This window comes from Gossypium hirsutum, chromosome A01 (assembly GCF_007990345.1).
Source record: "Gossypium hirsutum isolate 1008001.06 chromosome A01, Gossypium_hirsutum_v2.1, whole genome shotgun sequence".
NCBI lineage: Eukaryota > Viridiplantae > Streptophyta > Magnoliopsida > Malvales > Malvaceae > Gossypium > Gossypium hirsutum.
In genome coordinates, this window is record NC_053424.1 from 17,662,517 (window position 1) to 17,682,486 (window position 19,970).

The window sequence follows — 19,970 nt, forward strand, 5'->3', positions numbered from 1 at the left end:
GAGCATGTGATCAATTTATACACAAGTCATTCATATATTTTTTCTCTTCCTCCTCTCCGTCCACATCCTTGGTATAAATAACACACTTGTAAGTAACCTTATCCATAATTTTAACTAATTACTTATGTGAATATTCAAGCTATCCACCCGTGTCATAGTCACTAAATTATTTATATCTGAAGCTACAGAAATCCAATTTAAGATCCGCTAATTTTTCCTGAAACTAGACTCACATATATTCTTACCATAAAAATTTCATAATTTTTGGTTTGTCCAATTATTACAGTTTATTCATTGAAGTCTCCCCTATTCTGCTGTTTGACAGTTCTGACCCTTTTGTACTAAAAATTAATTATCTCCTCGTAAAGGATTCGAATGATGTTCCCGTTTGTTTCTCTTGAAAATAGAATCATTCAATATTCTAAAAATATAAATTTAAGCCCCTAATTATTTTTATCCAATTTTTGATGATTTTACAAAGTCAGAACAGGGGAACCCAAAATCATTCTGACCTTGTCTCACAAAATTTATCATATCTCATGATTTACAATACCATTGCTTACATCATTTCTTCTATAAAAAACTAGACTCAATAAGCTATAATTTTATATTTTATTCATCCTCTAATTCCATTTATATATTTTTGGTGATTTTTCAAAGTTGGACTACTGCTTCTGTCCAAAACAGTTTTAGTGCAAAATGTTGATTTCCATTTTGCCCCAAATTTCACAATTCATACAATTCAATCCTTGCTCAATTAACCCCTCAATTAAGATAATTTTCTCAATTAATACTTTTAATAGACATTATAAGTTATTTCATAACTATTGAAATTCAGAATTTCCACATAAAACTTTAACTTCAAACTCTTTTACAATTAGGTCCCAAACATTCACTTTCTATTCAATTCTTTCAATAAAATCAACATATAAATAATTTAAAGCTCTAATTCCATTCCAAATCATCATATACTTCCAGCACATATTCATAGCAACTTTCAATGTCTTTCATAGAATAAAAAACTAATGAATTCAACAAGTGGACCTAGTTGTAAAAGTCACAAAAACACAAAAATTTTAAGAAATAATCAAGAATTGAACTTACTTGAAGTAAAAATATGAAAAAACAGCTTAAGGGAACTCTTTCATGGTGTTTTTGCTGATGAGAATGCAGAAAAATAAAGAGAAATCTAGATAATTCCACTTTAGTCCTAGCTTTATTAAGTAAAATTTTCAATTTTCCAATTTTACCCTTAATTCTCCTTATTTTCTTGCTGATTTCATGCCCTTTCCTCAAGGTCTATTTTCCTTTTAAACCCTCTTTCTTTTATCATTTAAGCTATTTAATCATTTCCCATAATTTTACATTTGATACAATTTAGTCCTTTTTGTTCAATTAACTATCAGAACTTTAAAATTTCTTGACGAAACTTTAATAATAACTTATTAACACTCTATAAATATTTATAAAAGTATTTATGGCTCTATTTAAAATTCTCGAGTTCTCGATACCTCGTTTTCGATTCTAATTATTTTAATATTTATTTTTAGTACACTATTCACTATTTCAAAATTTTTCCTAACTTCACATTTAACTTATACTCACTAAATTAATAATATTTCCTACTCATTTGTCGGATTTAGTGATCTTGAATCACTGTTCCGACACCGCTGAAAATTAAGCTGTTACAATAATAGATGAACTATTTGACCTCTAGAGAAATGATTGTATAAAACAATAACGCCTCATCATCTGAAACCCTTTTTCCAATAGTTCAATGTCATATCAATATTTTCATCCTGAAAAAAAAATCAAATCCAAAGTAAAATATTGAAATTCATAATGAAATTGCTGATGTGGCATAAAACTATTAGAAAAAGGGATAATCTATGTTTCATACAATCCAAAGGGATAATCTATGTTTCATACAATCCTTTCTCATTGCAATAAAAAGATTAAATTATCTCAAACAATATAACTTATTTTAATTACAAAAAAGGCATTTCTATAATTTCCTTAATTAAGTTGGTGACCTAGTTGAGGGTGATATAAACTCAGTAAAACACTTAATAAATAGTATAAATATTATTAAATTTAATTATGATAATCGAGTTTTAATTTAGTAATGCATTTAAATGTAAAAAAAGTATAAAAAATAATATTAATGTATCAAAATTTATTACAGTATAAAAATTAAAAATAAACTAAAATATACAAAGATAAAAATTATCTTTTATAAATTAAAACTATCTTTCCTTTCAGTTTCTTTTTTTTTGAAGTAAAATCGAAAATACATTAAATCAGAGGATATGTGGTATAGTGATCAAAGATTTAAAATCACCAGCTGTCTAACAACTATCAATAGCGTATTTGTAACTGAGGCGGTGCCTTGGGTTTACCTAAAATTAAAGGAAAAAGAAGAAAAACTAAAAGAAAATGAAACGCCTTTGATAAGACCCTAAATCAATGCAAAAACTTAAGTATGCCAAAAAAAACCTAAACCCTATCATCAATTAGAGTCACATTTCCTTTTCTTCGCATTCTGTAGTTATGGTGGAATATACTGGTTGTGCCTTTTCTTCACTGCAAAGATTCTCATTTAAAGTGCTTTTACCAGATTTCTCCTAAATTTGAGTTCATCAGATAATGTTGAGGACATGCGTGTTTATGTTGCAACCCCGAACTCAGACAAAATGTCCATATTCTACCGATTCTAGAGCCTTCTTTGGTCATTGGCGATGATGGGTTCAATCTCCATCGGTACTTCTTCAACCCAACAGGATGGATTATCCAAATTGTATCCTCGACTAGTAAAGGCATGCGCTGCTTCATTTGTCTTTCGAGGGGTATATTCAAGGGATAAGGTAATAAATTTGATTTTTTTCCTTTGGATTTCACTAATGATGTTGCCAATCACTGATCTATCCACTAAATCTGACTTAAGCTTTTTAATGACTGTAAGGGTATCACCTTCGACAACCATATCTCGAAAATCCATTTCTTCCCCAAAAATGACTGCTTGTAGACATGCCTTCGATTCCGCAGTGGTCAGATCCCCTGTCCTTCCTATTGGGTAAGAACATGCTCTCATAACAAATCCTTCATGGTTTCTTATAATAACTCCCGCAGTTGCTGTCATGTCTTGTTGCAAATATGTTGAGTCAAAATTGGCTTTGACCTGTCCTTCCATGGGGGGTCTCCAAAACATCTCTCTTGGAATGAGTCTGGTTTCTGTTGATGATTTAACTTGCTCTAACTCCCTTAAATAAGCTTTAATAAAACCGATAACCTCTTGTACCCTTTCCTTTTTTCCTTCATGATAAATTCTATTTTGTTGTACCATATTGCCCAATTAGTAATTGCCATGACTGTGCATACTTTAGTATTATTCGTGTGGAAGAAAAATGCTGACCATTATTTCCATATATGTCTTGCGTTTGATTGCGAGGTGTCCAACCCAACTTCTTGTAGGACCTGTTTTGTGAATTCACAATCTCGAAAAATGTGTTCCATGGTTTCTTCTTCAATTGAGTAGATTGGGCATGCAACATCATTCCTTAGTCTTCGAAATTTAAGAGTACTAAGCTCGGAAGAAAATTATTGACCTCCCTCCATAGATGTATTTTTATTTTACTTGGGATCGAGAGATTCCGAATCTTTGTAAAATATTCTTTATTGGTGATTTGGTCTGTAATATAATTCTGTAGGTGTAGAGTCTTAGACATTAGCCATTTAAAGCCACTTTTTACTGTGTATTCGCCTGATTTGTCCCATCTCCATACTAGAACATCCTGCTGCATCCTGTTTACCAAAGGAAATGACAAAACTGCCTCCACTTGCTCTCCTTCGAGTAAGCTCCATATTGCCTCGTAGTTTCATGAAAATGAATCTTTATTGATTAGGTCTGCTACTTTTGAATAGTTGATATTTATGTTTTGACTTTTTACTCTTCTATCATTAGGGGTGGGTAGCCAAGCGTCATTCCAGATATTTGTTGATTCACCATTCCTTATCCTCCAGCTTGTTCCTTCTTCAAGTGAGCTTTGTGCGTTCCAAATGCTATGTCTGGTAAAGGAGGGGTAAGCTCCTAACCTTGCATTTAAAAAATTATCACGCGGATAATATTTTAATTTCATAACACGCGCAAACAAACAGTCAAGTTGGGTGATTAGTATCCATTCCTGTTTAGGCAACAAGGTCGTATTAAACATTGTTCAGTCCCTAAACCCTATACCCTCGAATGCTTTTAGACTACACATCGCTGACCAACTACAGCAGTGTATGCCTTTATTAAATTTTAAATTGCGCCACCAAAGTTTACTCTTCAGATTTTCTAATTCCTTGCAAAGTAAAACTGGTAACTTAAAACATTGCATGTTATAAATCGGAAAAGCTTGTAAAATTGATTTGATAAAAATTTCCTTACCCCCAAAGGACAAATTGCGAATACTCCAATTCTTTGATTTTTGGATGAATTTTTCTTTTAGTTCAATAAACGCACCTTTCTTTCTCTGCCCAACTATTGTAGGTAAACCCAGATATTTTTCTAGATTATTTGAAATCTGAACCCCCAAAACTTCCCCTATTTGCCCTTTTATGTCATCTTGTACCTTTTTGCTGAAGTAGATCAATAACTTCTCGAAATTCACTAGTTGTCTGGAAATACTTTCGTATTCATTAACTACTGTGTTCATTGACATTGCGTCATCCATTGTTGCTTTCCCAAATAAGATGTTGTCATCAACGAAGAAGAGATGAGTGATAGCTAGCTCTCTTCTTCCCACTTTAGTCCCTTCAATTTGTCTTTCCCTTTTAGCCTTGTTCAAAAGCTTAGAGAATCCTTTTGCATATATGATAAATAAGTATGGGCTCAGTGGATCTCCTTGTCTGATTTCTCTTATTGGTTTAAATTTTGCCCCTTGAATCCCATTTATTACTACCGAATATGTTACTGTTTGTACACATTTCATTACGAGCTCAATCCACACATTGCAAAAACCTAGCATTTTCCTCATGCTTTCAATGAAGTCCTATTCCACTCTGTCATAGGCTTTGCTCATATCCAATTTCAGAGCAAAATACCCTGTACCTCCTTTTTTTTTTTTTTGAAAGAATGTGGTAATTCATAAGTTATCATTATATTGTCAGTTATTTGTCTTCCTGGGACAAAAACACCTTGTGTTTCTTCTATACATAAGTGTAATACCCTTTGAAATCTATTAACCACCATTTTTAGATCAATTTGTATATGACATTACAAAGGCTTATGGGCCTGAATTATGCCAAATTCGTAGGGGTTTGTACCTTTGGGATAAGCATAATATTGGTTTATTAGCCTCCTAAAAATTCATCCCATTATTCAAAACTTAAAGGCAATAATTAACGTCTTTTCCTATAATATGCCAAAATTTTTTGTAGAAAAACGTTGGGAATCGATCTTTTCCTGATGCTTTAAGAGGTGCCATACTTTTTAAAGCTTCCACTACCTCCTCTTCCTTAAATTCTCTAATGTGTTCATCATTTAGAGATTCTGTAATACACGATTGGAGTTCGCTTCTAAGCCTTTCACCACTTTGTAGTATATTGGAAGAAAATAGATGTCGAAAAAAATTGGTTGCAAGTTCGTTAATGGCGTTGTCACCCTCCACCCATCCACCCCTTCCATCCTCCAATTTCTTTATTGTATTTCTTTTTTTTACGTTGGGTTGCAAAATTATGGAAGAAGGCAGTGTTTCGGTCCTCCATTCACAACCAATTAGCTTTTGCCGGTTGTTCTCAATATAATTCTTCCTTGTCAGCTTCCATGTCGAGTGCTAGCTTAACTTCTGTTAATTCCTGCCAAAATTTCATTATCTGGATCTTCTTTATTTAAATGAATAAGCCGTGATTTTAAATCCTCTCTTGTCTTCCATCTGGTTCTGCTATTGGATTTATCTCAATTTTTCAATTTTAATTTTAGATCTTCTAATTTTTCTGGCAGATTCTTATCTCCCAAATCCCACACTTGCTTTATTGCCTCTTCGAAATCATTTTCCAGCACCCAGTTAGCATTGAAGCTAAACCAATTTTTACTATTCTCAAATCTCCCTCTTTCATGCGTCACTATGTTAATAAATATAGGACAATGGTCAGAAATACTATGATATTTGTTTTGAATTGAAACATTTGGGAACCTTTCCCACCATAGTGGATTGGCTACCCCCTATCCAGTCTTTCACGAATGTTATTACTTGGAAGTCTCCCTCGTTCCCAGGTAAACCATTGTCCTGAAAATCCTAAATCATTCAATTCACAATCTTTCAAAGCCTCTCTAAATGCCAACATTTTCCTTTCCTCCCTTAACGTACCCCATCTTTTTTCAAACGAGAATAGTATTTCATTAAAATCCTCCATTACAAGCCATGGCAACTGGTTGTTTCCTTTTAGCTGTCTAAGGAGGTTCCATGAATCTTTCCTTTTCTGTTCAATTGGTGAGCCATAAAAACCTGTAAAACATCAATACTCTTCTTCATTATTTTCCATAACTTCTATATCAATATAAGATTTAGAATAACTTCTTAATTCAACAAATACTCATTCCTTCCAACTAAGAGAAAGTCCCCCTTTTGATCCTTCTGCACACACATTAATCCCATTTGCATATCCACAGATTTTCCTTATTGTTTCCATCCTTCTTGAATTGACCTTGTCTCAATTAGAAACAAAATTTGAGGCTGAAGTTGTCTCAAGCTATTTTTGAGACATTTTACTATTCGTGGCTGCCCCAGGTCACGAAATTCCAACTTATGATTTTCATTGTGACCGGTCGGCCTACTTATTAACGGCCGCTGATATATCATTATTGGTTAAAGGACTCCTTTTAATTTCTTTAAATTGAGGTAGACGAGGATAATAATAATAATAATAATAAAAGCGGATGGTTTTTTACTCAACCTTCACTTTTACCTTTCGCTTTAAATCTAAGTTTATTAAGAATTTTTGTCCCTCTCCTCCAATTAGATTTTTCCAATCTCGTTACAATTCACCATTAAGTATAAAATATTAATTTATAACATATTCATTTTGATAAAATTAAATTAGATATATATACATAAAATTAAAATAATTTATAAAAAAATATTTATAAAATTAAAATATATGTCATAAGTTCTTATAATATTAAGAAACTATAATTTAAAGATAAAAATAATTATAAAATATACCATAAACCTTTGTACTCTTCATAAATTTAAAATTTAAAATTTAATCCCTCTACTTTTATTTCTTAAAATTTAATTCCACTTTGTAGATTTCAAAATTATTTATATGTTGTGCTTCTTCTTTGTGGTCATTGTGGATTGTTCGTAATGAGCTTGTTTTCAACAATAAATGCATCACTATGGATGAGGTATTTGGATTGGGCTCAAGCATTTAAGGAAAATTATCAGAAAAAAGGGAAAGACCTAAATCATGATGAACTCTTCTTCCCATCCAACTTCCCAACTTCATATGACAAATAGAATAGGCAAAATGTAGTAGGAAATTGTAGGAATAATAACCTTTGCTTTCATTTAAAACAATTCAAAAGATTATGCTTAGTTTGCTTAATTCATAAATCAATCGAAATCAAATCAACCCTAACAATTTCACTGTTATAAGTGCTTTCTGCGTGTTGGAAATGAAGTTTTAAGGCAATGAAGAAAACAGCAATTTTTGCCTTTACCACTAATGTAGGTATTTGTGACAGCTATACTTATACAAGCTATGAAGCTCTCTTAGGGACAGACATGTTAGCAATGAGATGAACTGTGTAGCCAATGATAAATAGATGAAACATCAGTCCTGCAAAAAGTTTTTTTTTTATATATAAAAAAATAACCATGATGTTTAGTATTATAAACTTTAAAAAAATATATAAAATTACCAAAACAATCAAAACTTACCCACAACAGCAAGGGCCACCTCAGGAAGCGCCAAAATTGTTTCCCAGAAACTTGGGCTTTTGGCAGCCTTACCAAAACACACAAACAACCACAAGGTCATAATAGGATTTATCTCTTAAAATATTAAAAAAGATATTGATCTTTTCTACTAAAAGTAATATTAATAGAGATAATTCTATGAATTCACCACAATAATCATTGCTAGAAAAAAAAAAGGCATGTTATATCATCTAAATATTTGCTGAATTCAACAATCATTCGATATTAGCAACCAAAAAGATGCTTTTCAGAAGTTTGCATTTAATTCGCATGGTCAAAATTGCTTAACTGAAATCTACAATAAAAATGTTCCAGGAGCTTGGAATTGGATGAGGGACAAGATGCCCTTGAAGAGCTATTTTTATTTGTCGTTCAAGAATTTATTTCTTTCTTCACATTATTTCTTATAGTTTTGGTGATATCAATTTTCTGGAGATATAGAATAATGTGATAATCAATGCTAACAAAATAAATTTACTGCCAATTTTACCTTCCTTTTTTTAAACAAAGAATGTGAAAGAAACTGAAGTCCTTACCATGAATCCTGAACCCTTCCGAATGGCACAAAACATTAATAATGAGACAGCGATAGAAGATGCAACCATAAAAAATCTCAACATGTTCACTCGGCTGCGTTTCCGACCTTAAACAAACAACAAAGACCTAGCATTAAACAAAAGATATGCCAATCTCAGAAATAATTATACAGAAACATGGGAGTTAGCAAATTACCTAATTCTCCTATTATCAATGAAATGAGACCACAAGCAGTAGTTGAAATTTCAAGAACCCGGGAAGCCAAACCCTCTGATGCAGATTGAAATATTAGTAAAACTAGCCCCAACAAAAGTGTGATAGCCTGAAATAAAAGAATGCAATACAGGTAAACAAAAGGATAGACAAGTTGATATTCTAAAAGATAAGAAAATTAACGTTTCCATAACACTCAAGTCAACCCCAAAGTAAGGAAAGCAATAGTAGATTCTCTATGAACTGCAAGAGTAGCACACCTGAACTAAGAAAAACGAACGCAGAATAGACTTTGTACGAGCTACTTTTTGATATCCTACAGGTTAACATCAAATAAAGTAAACAATCGCCAATGGAAGAAATAAAGAAGCTAATAAAGTTGCTGAAATATAAGAAGAAACAAAGGCTTTGATTTAAAAGATGGCATATACAGTAATTTTATATCTAAATGATCAGAATACTTGAGAGGTAAGAACATACGGGAATCAACAACCATCCGATATGAGAAATCGTAGCCATCTGTACCAGAAGGCCTCCCTGATGCCGACAATCTCTGCTGCATCTTTGCTACTTTGCCTTCTTAAACTCCTGTTTTAAGAAACAAGTCATCTGAACTGTCAGATAATTTCTTTTAAGAAATTAAACAAGGGGCATTTTTAGATGGATTAAGAATTCATCCTATCAAATAGAAACCATAATACAAGAAGCACACACCCTCCGCAAGTGGTTGCATTCATCTGCTGAATGATTAGATGGGCAAACCCGAGAACCAAACTAAGATTAACTAGTTGTTTATTTTATTAATGAAATCTAAACAACCCACCAAGAAAATCTGTTCCCCATGTCAATTTTTTTCTCTTTGTTCAGTTCCATTACTCTCATAAAAGAGAACCTTAATTTTCGCTATAACTCGCTTTCTTTTTCAATAAGTCTACTCAATAACATAAGTAAGCTACAGAAAAAGTAGCATCCTAAATAAACAATTCCTGGATCAAACAAATGACTAATTAAGGCATCAGTAATCAGATCTAAATGAGTAGAGAAAAGTAAAACAATTAAAAAAACTTGCAATCAGGGATATTTTGAAATCCTAATGCACCAACAAAATCTAAAAGGGAAATGAATGAAGAGATGTCAGCAAGGAGAGGAGAGGACATGGAAAAACAAAAGAAAATAGAAATTGAACTTTAGGACAGCTAATTTTTAATCATAATCTCAGTACATTGCATCATAATGCATTGAGAAAGTGAGTTTTTTAAGTGATTCCAGCCAATCAGTCATGGGTTTGCTGGTGCCTTCTCCAAATGGATCATGAAAATCTTTATGTCACTTTTTCATCTTTCTTTTGTTCATATTGACTATCTGAAGGTGAAGCTCTCTTTACAGATTTCTGATGCAAAATGAAAAATCATCTTTATTTCAGAATTCGAAAAATATATTCCTCCTTTTGTTCATTTATTCCAAAGGCTCTTCAAAGAAATTCCAACCCTTTCAAAAATTTCGAAATGCAGCAATACCAATTACTATTAAAAATATATTTAATCCAATAAGCTCATAAAAGATTCCAATGGAGAATCCTAAAAAAAAAAAGTTGGAATTGGTTATTCCGTTGGAAACAGGGGTAAGCTTAGATCTGAAAAAGGATGAAATATGAGTTGTTTAGGGTTTCCAATTCAATTTGAAGCTGGAAAACCATAGTAAGAGAAAGAAAATAAAAGGAAAGAAAGAAGAAGATAGCAGAACTAACCCGAGGAGACGCCGCCGTGGAAGAGGAATATGCGTGGGTGATGGTATTTAAGTTGTAAAATTTTTGGGCTTGGAAGGAAGAAGACAATAGAAGCCTTAACGTTGAGTTCGTAAAACGACTTACAGGTTTAGACTGGGTAAAGTGATTTAACAGAGAAAACATTTTACTTTGAGACTTTATTTTACTGAAAACAATCACGCCTGAGAAATAGAAGTACCGTTTGCGAGTGGGTTAGAGAATAATGGGAGAACACTGTGCCACTTAAAGGGGGAATCAAGTACAAGAAATCCCGTAGAAACTCTGATAGGTAGAAGTAAAGTTATGAATGAAAAACAATTTCGAAAACTTAAGCAATCAAAACAAAATTTTATTCCTAATTTAGTGACTAATGGTGTAATTTAATCTTATTGTTCTTCAGACCCATTACTGCATGGAAGCCAAGTGGACCTTTTCCAATGAAAAAAGAAGTAGCAATTTTAAGAGGGAATTGCTCTTCTCTAGACCTGATCAGGCCATCCATTCAGCTTGAAAGTGTAAGAGAGTTTAGATAAAAATATAGATAAAAAATCAAACATAAAATCATTACTTAATTGTTATATTTTGAAGTTTCTAATGCTGTTTTGGTAAAAGGTTTTAGAAAACTCAAATCCGATTGGAAACATAATGCCCATTTTTAAATTAGATTTGTAGTCAAACCTGTGCCAAAATCTAAAACAATATAATATCATTTAATCTTTTCAGGCTTAGAAAACATAAGGAATGGCAACATGAGAGATGGAGATGGAGATGGAGGTATAAAGTTGTTAAGATGTTCCTGAAAGAATCTAGATGCTGGGGGTATTTCTGTTTGACATCTTCCATTATCAGAATTTAAAGCTCAAGCTCTGCGCACTAGCCAATTAAGCAAAACAGAAATATTATCAGCATCAATCTCCACATTTCAGGGAGATAAAGAAAACAGCTGAACCTACGTCTCTAGCAAAAATGTTTGAGAGATTATAAATGTCCAAGTATCAAAGTTCATTGCTTTTTTAATTAGAATAAACTAAGAACATCATCATTTGGCATTCCTCAGAATTTCCTTCACTAAACCAGAAAAAATCGGTTACTTCCATAATCAACCCTATTGTAATCTTCACCCCCATACAGTCATGAAATCACCCTTTTTCCCCTCATTCGAAGAAACCCAAATTTCCTTAGTGTCATTTTGTCAAACATTTCACATGCATAACCCGGGAACCAGCAAAAGTAGACAACTTCGTTTGCCTAAACAACAAATATATTCAACAATAACTGCAGTGATTTGCTTAAAGCTCAGACCTTCAAATAAGGCAACTAATTTTTATTTATAAAAAAAGAAATCATGAAACAAGAATTAAGAACTAAGACAGATTAAAAAAATCCTTTACAAAAGAGGCATAAGCAAAGCGACTTACCGGTCAGGAAAGATAGAGGTGATTGGGAAGAAGAGCGGTATGCTTTTCAGCAGAGGTAGGCAGAAAAAAATGACTTGGGCAAGTTACATTTTTTAACTTGCTTGTTTTAGGCACTATTGTCAAAATTGATGAAGCTTTTGTTTTAGATTTTGGCACAGCCCAGTCTTAATTTTAAAATATGTATGTTTTAAATTATAATGTTTGTTAAAGCCCTTGCAATTTTTTTTTTATTAAATGTAAAATTGGTATATGAACTTATTCATTTCTTCTAGATTAGTATTTATGATTTCTGTTCTCCCAGATTATTTCTTAAAAAGATTCTGTCAACTATATTGATACTCAAACCTAACGTCGTTACTTTTTTTATTGACATGGCAATGTTGGCCACTCGTGACGCGTTATATGTTCTCCTCCTTATACTTTTCTTTTTCTTTTTCATTTTCCCTCATTTTCTGCCCTTTTTCTTTTTCCTACCTTGGCCGCTACACTATCTTTTTCATCTCCCATTTCTGAGCTTCATTATTTATGATTTTTTAAATGATAATTTCTAAAAGTCTTTTCTACTTCTTCTTCACAACGCTTTATCTCCCTTTTTTTGTTTTGTTTTTAGTTTAAAAAACAATGGCTATTAAGAATGAGATTGTTAATTCGATAAATTTGGGTGACAATGAAATTGGGAATATTAGTACTTGGAGCATTCCCAAAATGATTTCTCTTGCAAAATCCATTTTTCATTCCAACAATTTCACCATGGTAGAAAGGAACTGTTAGAATTAAGTGACCCGAATCCTTATTTAAATAAAATACAGTGGTAAAATAAAATAAAAGAAGAATCCATATAGAATTACACTTCTTTTATTTTATTTTTAGAATAAGGTTTTTTAAACCTTATTAAATTACATCTATTTGATATTGATTAGAATAAGGTGTTTCAGTCTTACTAGAATATGGCTTTACAAACCTATAAATAGACATAGTATATTTCTCTTGTAATTATTCGAATTCGACATAGTGAATTTTCTTCTCCTCTGCCCGTGGTTTTTTTCCGAAAGGGTTTCCACGTAAAAATCTGCGTGTTCTTTATTTTATTTTATTTTATTTTTCACGGATTGGTATCAGAGCTTTCGGGTTATTCATCTCGATCACGGTAATGGCATCTTTGAAGTATGAAATTTCGCTGTTGGATCGCAACACCATATTTGCGTTGTGGTAGATTAAGATGCAAGCAGTTCTTGCGCAGATAGATCTGGAGGATGCCTTGCTATGGATAGATAAAATGCCTTTAACATTTATTGATAAAGAGAAGATGCGTAAGGATCGAAAGGCGTTAACACAATTACATTAGCATTTGTCCAACGAAATTTTGCAGGATGTAATGAAAGAGAAGACTGCCGCTGCATTATGGAAGAGGCTAGAACAAATATGTATGTCGAAAACTCTAACAAGCAAGTTGCATATAAAGTAGCGTCTTTATGCTCATCGTTTGAAGGAATGTGCGTCTGTACACGAACACTTAACAGTGTTTAAAGAAATTTTCTCAAACTTGGAAGCCATGGAGGTTCAGTATGATAAGTAAGATCTAGGGTTGATTCTACTTTGTTCGTTGCCTCCATCTTATTCAACCTTTAGAGACACGATTTTATATAGTCGTGATTCTCTCACAGTTGATGAGGTTTATGATTCTTTAACCTCGTATGATAAGATGAAGCATCTTGTGGTTAAACCCTACTCTCAGGGAAAGGGTCTCATTGTTCGTGGGAGACAAGATCGAAATGCTGATGATGATCGTGGAAGGACACAGGAACGAAATCCTTGCGGTAAATCTAAGGGTAGATCGAAGTCTTCAAACAGAGGTAAAACTTGAAATTCTGCAAGAAGAAAGGGCACATTAAATCTGAATGTTATAAGCTACAGAAAAAGATTAAAAGGGAGGCTGTGAATCAAAAGGGAAAACAACCAAAAAATTTTGGTGAAGCTGATGTTGTAGAAGACTACAGTAATGGTGAACTTTTAGTCGCTTCTATCAATGATTCTAAAGTAAGCAAGGAATGAATATTTGATTCAGGCTGCACCTTCCACATGAGTCCCAATTGGGATTGGTTTACAACTTATGAAACAGTGTCTGAAGGTGTTGTTTTGATGGGAAATAATGCTTCATGTAAAATCACAGGTGTTGGAACAATTAAAGTTAAGATGTTTGATGGAGTTGTCAGAACACTTAGTGACGTACAACATGTTCTAGAATTGAAAAGAAATTTAATTTCATTGAGTATTCTTGATTCAAAAGGGTACAGATACACAACTGAAAGTGGGGTTTTAAAGATTTCCAAAGGTTCCCTTGTTGTGATGAAAGGGCAGAGAAAGACTGTCAAGTTATATATTTTACAGGGTTTTACTGTTACTGGTGATGCAGTTGTTGCTTCCTCTTCCTTATCAAATGATGATATTACTAAACTTTGGCATATGCACATAGGGCATATGAGTGAGAATGGCATGACAGAAATAAGCAAAAGAGGACTTCTTGATGGGCAAGGAATTTGTAAACTAAATTTCTGTGAGCATTTTATTTTTGGGAAGCAAAAGAGAGTTCGATTCACCAGAGAAATCCATAACACGAAGGGAACATTGGAGTATATTCATTCTGATCTGTGGGGGCCATCTAGAGTGCCTTCGAGAGGTGTAGCTCATTATACGCTAACCTTTATTGATGATTTTTCCAGAAAAGTTTGGGCGTTCTTCCTAAAATAGAAAATCGATTTGTTTTCTGCATTTAAGTCTTGGAAAATTATGATTGAAAAATAGATGGTAAAATAAATAAAATACCTCTGCACAGACAATGACTTAGAGTTCTGTTCCGACGAGTTTAATAGATTGTGTAAGTCAGAAGGGATCGTGAGACACTTGACAGTTCGCCATACTCCACAGCAAAATGGCGTTGCAGAACGAATGAACAGAACGATCATGGAGAAGGTTCAATATATGTTGTCAAATGTCAGCTTACCAAAGTAGTTTTGGGCAGAAGCAGCCTCTACTGCTTATTTTTTGATCAACCGATCTCCATCCGTTTCCATTGAGAAAAAGACTCTACAAGAGGTATGGTCTGGTAATCCTGCTAATTATTCTGATTTAAATATTTTTGGGTGTCCTGCGTATGCTCATATTGATAACGGAAAATTGGAACCGAGATCCATTAAATGCATTTTTCTTGGTTATAAAGCGGGTGTAAAAGGGTATAAGTTATGGTGTCCTGAAAATAGAAAAGTTATGATTAGCAGAGATGTTTTTTATGAACCTGCTATGCTACCTAACTTATCTCTGAAAGACTCTTCCAATAAAGAAAATCAAAAGTAGGTGGAGCATCAAATTAATACAGAGTCAACTCCTCAAGCTAGTACAAAATTTGAGAATAGAGTTGCTTCTTCACCACAATACTCTATCGCCAAAAATAGAACTAGAAGGAAAATTAAACCTCCAAAGAAGTATGCCGAGGTTGATCTAGTTGCTTATGCTTTAAATGTAGCTGAAGATATAAATGCGAATCAAGAGCCATCTAATTATTCTGAGGCAATTAGCTGTGAAGACTCAAAAAATTAGATGTTTTCTATGCAAGAGGAGATAGAATCACTCCACAAAAACAGAACATGGGATCTTGTGAAACTTCCTAAAGGTAAAAAAGCTATTCGTTGTAAATGGGTGTTTAAAAAGAAAGAAGAGACTCCAGGAGTTGAAGAACCCAGATATAAAGCAAGGCTTGTTGCAAAGGGTTAAGTCAAATTCCAGGAGTGGACTTCACAGATGTGTTCTCCTCAGTTGTTAAGCATAGTTCGATTCGAGTTTTACTTGGTATTGTAGCCATGCATGATTTGGTGCTTGAGCAGTTAGATGTAAAAACTGTATTTCTGCATGGAGAACTTGAGGAGAATATTTACATGCAACAACCAGAGGGTTTTATAGTCTCAGAAAAAGAGGACTATGTTTGCTTGTTGAAAACGTCCCTTTACGGTTTGAAACAATTACCAAGACAGTGGTACAAGAGGTTTGATTCTTTTATGACTTCTTATGATTTCAAAAGAAGTAGTTTTGACAGTTGTGTTTACTTTAAGAAAAAAAATGATGGTTCTTTTGTGTATCTACTTCTTTATGCTGATGACATGTTGATAGCAGCAAAAGATAAATGAGAGATAAGAAAGGTCAAAGCCCAACTAAGTAAAGAATTTGAGATGAAAGATTTAGGACCAGCCAAGAAGATACTTGGTATGGAGATTCTCAGAGATAGAAAAGTAAGTAAATTGCACCTAAGTCAGAAGGGGTACATTAAGAAAGTTCTTTGCAGGTTCAATATGCAGAGTGTTAAACTTGTTAGTACTCCTTTAGCAGCCCATTTTAGACTTTCATCAGTTTTGTCTCTATAATCAGATGATGAGATTGAGTACATGTCACATGTTCCATACTCTAGTGCAGTGGGATCTCTCATGCATGCTATGGTTTGTTCACGTCCAGATTTATTATATGCAGTCAGTGCAGTTAGCAGATACATGGCAAATCCCGGTAAAGAACACTGAAAAACAGTTCAGTGGATTTTAAGATACTTACTAGGTACTATTGATGTTTGCTTACAGTTTGGAAGAATTAGAGATGGAGTTATTGAGCATATTGATGCTGATTTTGCTGGAGACCTTGATAGAAGAAGATCTCTCACAGGTTATGTCTTAAAAATTGGAGGTTGTGCAATCAGTTGAAAAGCCACTTTGCAAACTAAAGTCGCTTTGTCTACCACTGAAGTTGAGCATGACGATTACTGAGGCTTATAAAGAAGCTATTTGGTTGAAGGACTCTTTAGTGAACTCAATGAAGACCTTCAAATCAACAAAGTATTTTGTGACAGAGTGCCATCTTTCTTACAAAAGATCAAATGTTTCATGAGAGAACAAAACACATTAATGTTCGGTATCATTTTGTTCGTGATATTATTGCTCGTGGTGATATTGTTGTGAGAAAAATTAGTACTCATGAAAATCCTGCAGATATGATGACTAAGTTACTTCCTATAACCAAGTTTGAGCATTGCTCAGACTTGGCTGGTGTTCATTGTTGAAGTTAAACCCTTAAGGGGTTTTATGGAAAAGGTGGAGAACTTGTTCGTTGAGAGTTCGCGATAAAGAACTTGTTCATTGAGAATTCGTGTCAAGGTGGAGATTGTTAGAATTAAGTGACTCGAATCATTATTTAAATAAAATACAGTGGTAAAATAAAATAAAAGAAGAATCCATATAGAATTACACTTCTTTTATTTTATTTTTAGAATAAGGTTTTTTAAACCTTATTAAATTCCATCTATTTGATATTGATTAGAATAAGGTGTTTCAATCTTACTAGAATATGGCTTTACAAGCCAATAAATAGACATAGTCTATTCCTCTTGTAATTATTCGAATTCGACATAGTGAATTTTCTTCTCCTCTATCCGTGGTTTTTTCCCGAGAGGGTTTTCACGTAAAAATCTGTATGTTCTTTATTTTATTTTATTTTTCACAGAAACTATTGGCGAGAAAGCAAAAATCAAAGTTGAAAATTGAATCATTGAAATAGGTAATAGATTCATTTTCCTATAAATTCGAAGAAGAGGGATTGGAAAAAATGGGTTTTGTGAATAATTTGAGCAAATGCAAGAAAGAATTGGAGGATACGAGGGATGAGGCTTCAAAGTTGTGAGAAGAACATATGGCTTTGAGGGGAAGAGGAAAGTTCGCGAAGGAAAGGTGTAAAAGATTGTTGGAAGAAGTAGAAAGTATGTATGAGAAAGAACACGAAATTATCGATTTGATAAGCAAGAATTTCAAACTTGAAAATGAGAAAGCCAAAACTGAATCTAATTTGGACATATTGAGGAAGAGATTTGAGGAGTTGGATAAGAGGGTTTTGTGTTTAGAGACTGATTTTAATACTTTACAAGATGAAGATGATTCCAAGAACAACAATGGGATTGTCAAATAAATTGGGGTTTCTAAAATGGGAGGCTAAAATATGTTGAAGCTAACAAGCATGAACCAAATACGGGTAAAAATTCAACTTTCTTGAACTTTTTTTTTAATTTTTGTGTATATTTATTACATATTGCATACTTTCCAAAATGCTTGCTGACCAATTTTATCCTTAAAAAAATCAAAATTCATAAAGCTCAGAAATGAGAGATGAAGAAATGATATAAAACCAAAGAATATATATATATTCACACCAGAAAAATTGTTTTTCATTAATTGTATATGATTAGAGTTTTATTAATGAACTAAAAAGAAAATTTTAGTAAGGAGTTTATAAAAGAGTCAAATCTTTAGATAAGAAATCTTTTGATTTGGGCATACTTGAAAAAAGGAATTGATTCTCTAATAATGAAACTAAAAGAGAATACTTGCCTAAACTATATGATCCTTGCTAGCATGGACCCTACTGTGAAAGAATAAAAAAATGGGGTTCTCCTTTAAGCATAAATCAAAAACATAGATCCGTTTTGAATAAATAAGATTCATACTTTACTTCTTACTATCGATTATCACGAATTTGAACAGACACTAGATACACTCAATATAAAATCATTAGCAACAGAAAAAAAAAACTCCCTTTATTGACATTGACAACAAGGAAATAGAAGAAGAAAGATGAAGAAGACAATGTGGCAACTAGGGTAGGAAAAAGGAAAAGAAGAAAATGAGGGAAAATAAAAAAGAAAATGAGGGAAAATGAAAAAAGAAAATAAAAAGATAAAGAGGTACAAAAAGGACGACACATGGTGCCGTATGAGTGGTCAGTGTTGCCATGTCAGCAAAAAAGTAACGTCTTTAGTCTCGGGTACCAATATAGTTGACGGAAAAAAAAGTGTAGGTATCAATTTAGGAAAAAAACAGTAAGTACTAATCTGGAAGAAGTGGATAAGTTTGGGTACCAGTTTTATATTTAACCTCTTTTTTTATTATAATTTATGTTTCACAGTCGACTAATCCAATTTATTTGAAACTTATTCAGAATAATTGATTGCATTATTACTCGAACAGATAACGCTTTTAATATTTTTTTTTGTGTTTTATCCTAACATTTTATTTTTATTTTTTACTTTGCAAGTGACTTGAAAAATGATACTTTTTTTTAAAATTTCTCACACAGGTTATATATGGCTATTTTTTTAAGTTTTAAAGCTAGAACTAAATTGTTAGATTTTGCAAATATTGAGGGCCAAATTTATTGAATTTTTTAGAATTAGAACTAAAATGATAAATTTTGTAAACATTGAGTGTTAAATTTATTGATTTTTTTTACATTTTGGATTAAATTGATAGAATGTATAAACATTACAGAGCTAGTTTTGTTACTAAACCAATAAAAACCTACAAAAGCTCAGAGTTGCTAAAATATTTAATGTCAAAAAGTCTAGTTATTAAATCGAAAAAATTAATAGTTGAGTAACCAAAATAGAACGAAAAGAATAGTTGGGAGACATTTTATAGTTTACCCATAAAAAAAATGAATTTTCAACATAGATTTAACCTTCCACATCATCATTTAACAGAAAAAAAAATTAACGAATGGGCTAAATTGCACGTTTCAAAATGTATAAGAACTAATTTGCCTATTTTTCAGTAGAGAGACAGAAATGCAACTGTCTCTGAGTGTAGGGATTTCTCTAGTACTTTAAACTATTCATGTATCAATTAGTCACCACAAAAATTGGTCCTAGGCTTTTAATTTATGTCTAGATAAATTTAAGTGGTGACTAAAAAATTTACCCTTACATCTCCTATCTTTTCCCTTTCAAATTTTTGGACAACAAATTGGATTACTTACATTTTTTATATAAATCTTCACATAATGTTATTTGATGATTAATGTTTTTAAGGTTTGGTCATGACCATCAGCCAATCACACCATTGGCTAAACTTGTGTGAGTTTCAATTTGATTAGCATGAAGTTTAGGGTTTGATTTTCGTGTTTGTAAAACCCTTTTTCCCCTCTCCCATTGTACTGTAATTGTTTAGTTTTATCGAAGAAAAAAAAGATCACGACCTTTAAAAGAGTATTTTATCA

The 19,970-nt window shown here is 32.6% G+C and overlaps 2 protein-coding genes across 7 annotated transcripts; one reads left to right on the forward strand and one right to left on the reverse strand.

The window, feature by feature from the left end:
* The first annotated feature begins 2,327 nt into the window (after positions 1–2,327).
* On the forward strand, positions 2,328–11,327 carry LOC107916901 (uncharacterized). 3 transcript variants are annotated; one of them, XM_041112818.1, is made up of 6 exons: positions 2,329–2,864; positions 2,963–3,073; positions 3,786–3,850; positions 3,962–4,079; positions 10,877–10,991; positions 11,200–11,327. In XM_041112818.1, exons 2-6 carry the CDS (start codon positions 3,012–3,014, stop codon positions 11,203–11,205), a joined length of 366 nt encoding a protein of 121 aa, XP_040968752.1. In that variant the 5' UTR covers positions 2,329–2,864; positions 2,963–3,011; the 3' UTR covers positions 11,206–11,327. The 3 variants fall into 3 exon arrangements, with proteins under 3 accessions (XP_040968725.1, XP_040968752.1, XP_040968688.1); XM_041112791.1 differs by lacking the exon at positions 11,200–11,327 and having other exon boundaries at positions 2,328–2,864; positions 10,877–11,009; XM_041112754.1 differs by lacking the exons at positions 10,877–10,991; positions 11,200–11,327 and adding an exon at positions 8,277–8,445.
* LOC107916880 (uncharacterized) lies at positions 7,530–12,056 on the reverse strand. Of its 4 annotated transcripts, none has more exons than XM_016846251.2 (7): positions 11,895–12,056; positions 9,192–9,299; positions 8,972–9,027; positions 8,694–8,820; positions 8,498–8,604; positions 7,923–7,989; positions 7,530–7,821 (listed from the first exon to the last, which is right to left on the reverse strand). In XM_016846251.2, the coding sequence occupies exons 2-7, from the start codon at positions 9,271–9,273 to the stop codon at positions 7,742–7,744; spliced, it is 519 nt and encodes a 172-aa protein (XP_016701740.2). In that variant the 5' UTR covers positions 9,274–9,299; positions 11,895–12,056; the 3' UTR covers positions 7,530–7,741. The 4 variants fall into 4 exon arrangements, with proteins under 4 accessions (XP_016701740.2, XP_016701739.2, XP_040968604.1 ...); XM_016846250.2 differs by lacking the exon at positions 11,895–12,056 and adding an exon at positions 10,459–10,877; XM_041112670.1 differs by lacking the exon at positions 8,972–9,027 and having other exon boundaries at positions 11,895–12,050.
* Positions 12,057–19,970: the final 7,914 nt, after the last annotated feature.

Coding starts and splice junctions, on each gene's coding strand:
- LOC107916880 (XM_016846251.2), bottom strand. CDS start 9,273: ATGCAGCAGAGATTGTCGGCATCAGGGAGGCCTTCTGGTACAGATGGC. Junction 9,028..9,191: donor TCGGATGGTTGTTGATTCCC/GTATGTTCTTAC, acceptor GTTAACCTGTAG/GATATCAAAAAGTAGCTCGT. Junction 8,605..8,693: donor ATTGATAATAGGAGAATTAG/GTAATTTGCTAA, acceptor TGTTTGTTTAAG/GTCGGAAACGCAGCCGAGTG.
- LOC107916901 (XM_041112754.1), top strand. CDS start 3,012: ATGACTGCTTGTAGACATGCCTTCGATTCCGCAGTGGTCAGATCCCCT. Junction 3,851..3,961: donor CTCCACTTGCTCTCCTTCGA/GTAAGCTCCATA, acceptor TTCTATCATTAG/GGGTGGGTAGCCAAGCGTCA. Junction 4,080..8,276: donor CTATGTCTGGTAAAGGAGGG/GTAAGCTCCTAA, acceptor AAAATGTTCCAG/GAGCTTGGAATTGGATGAGG.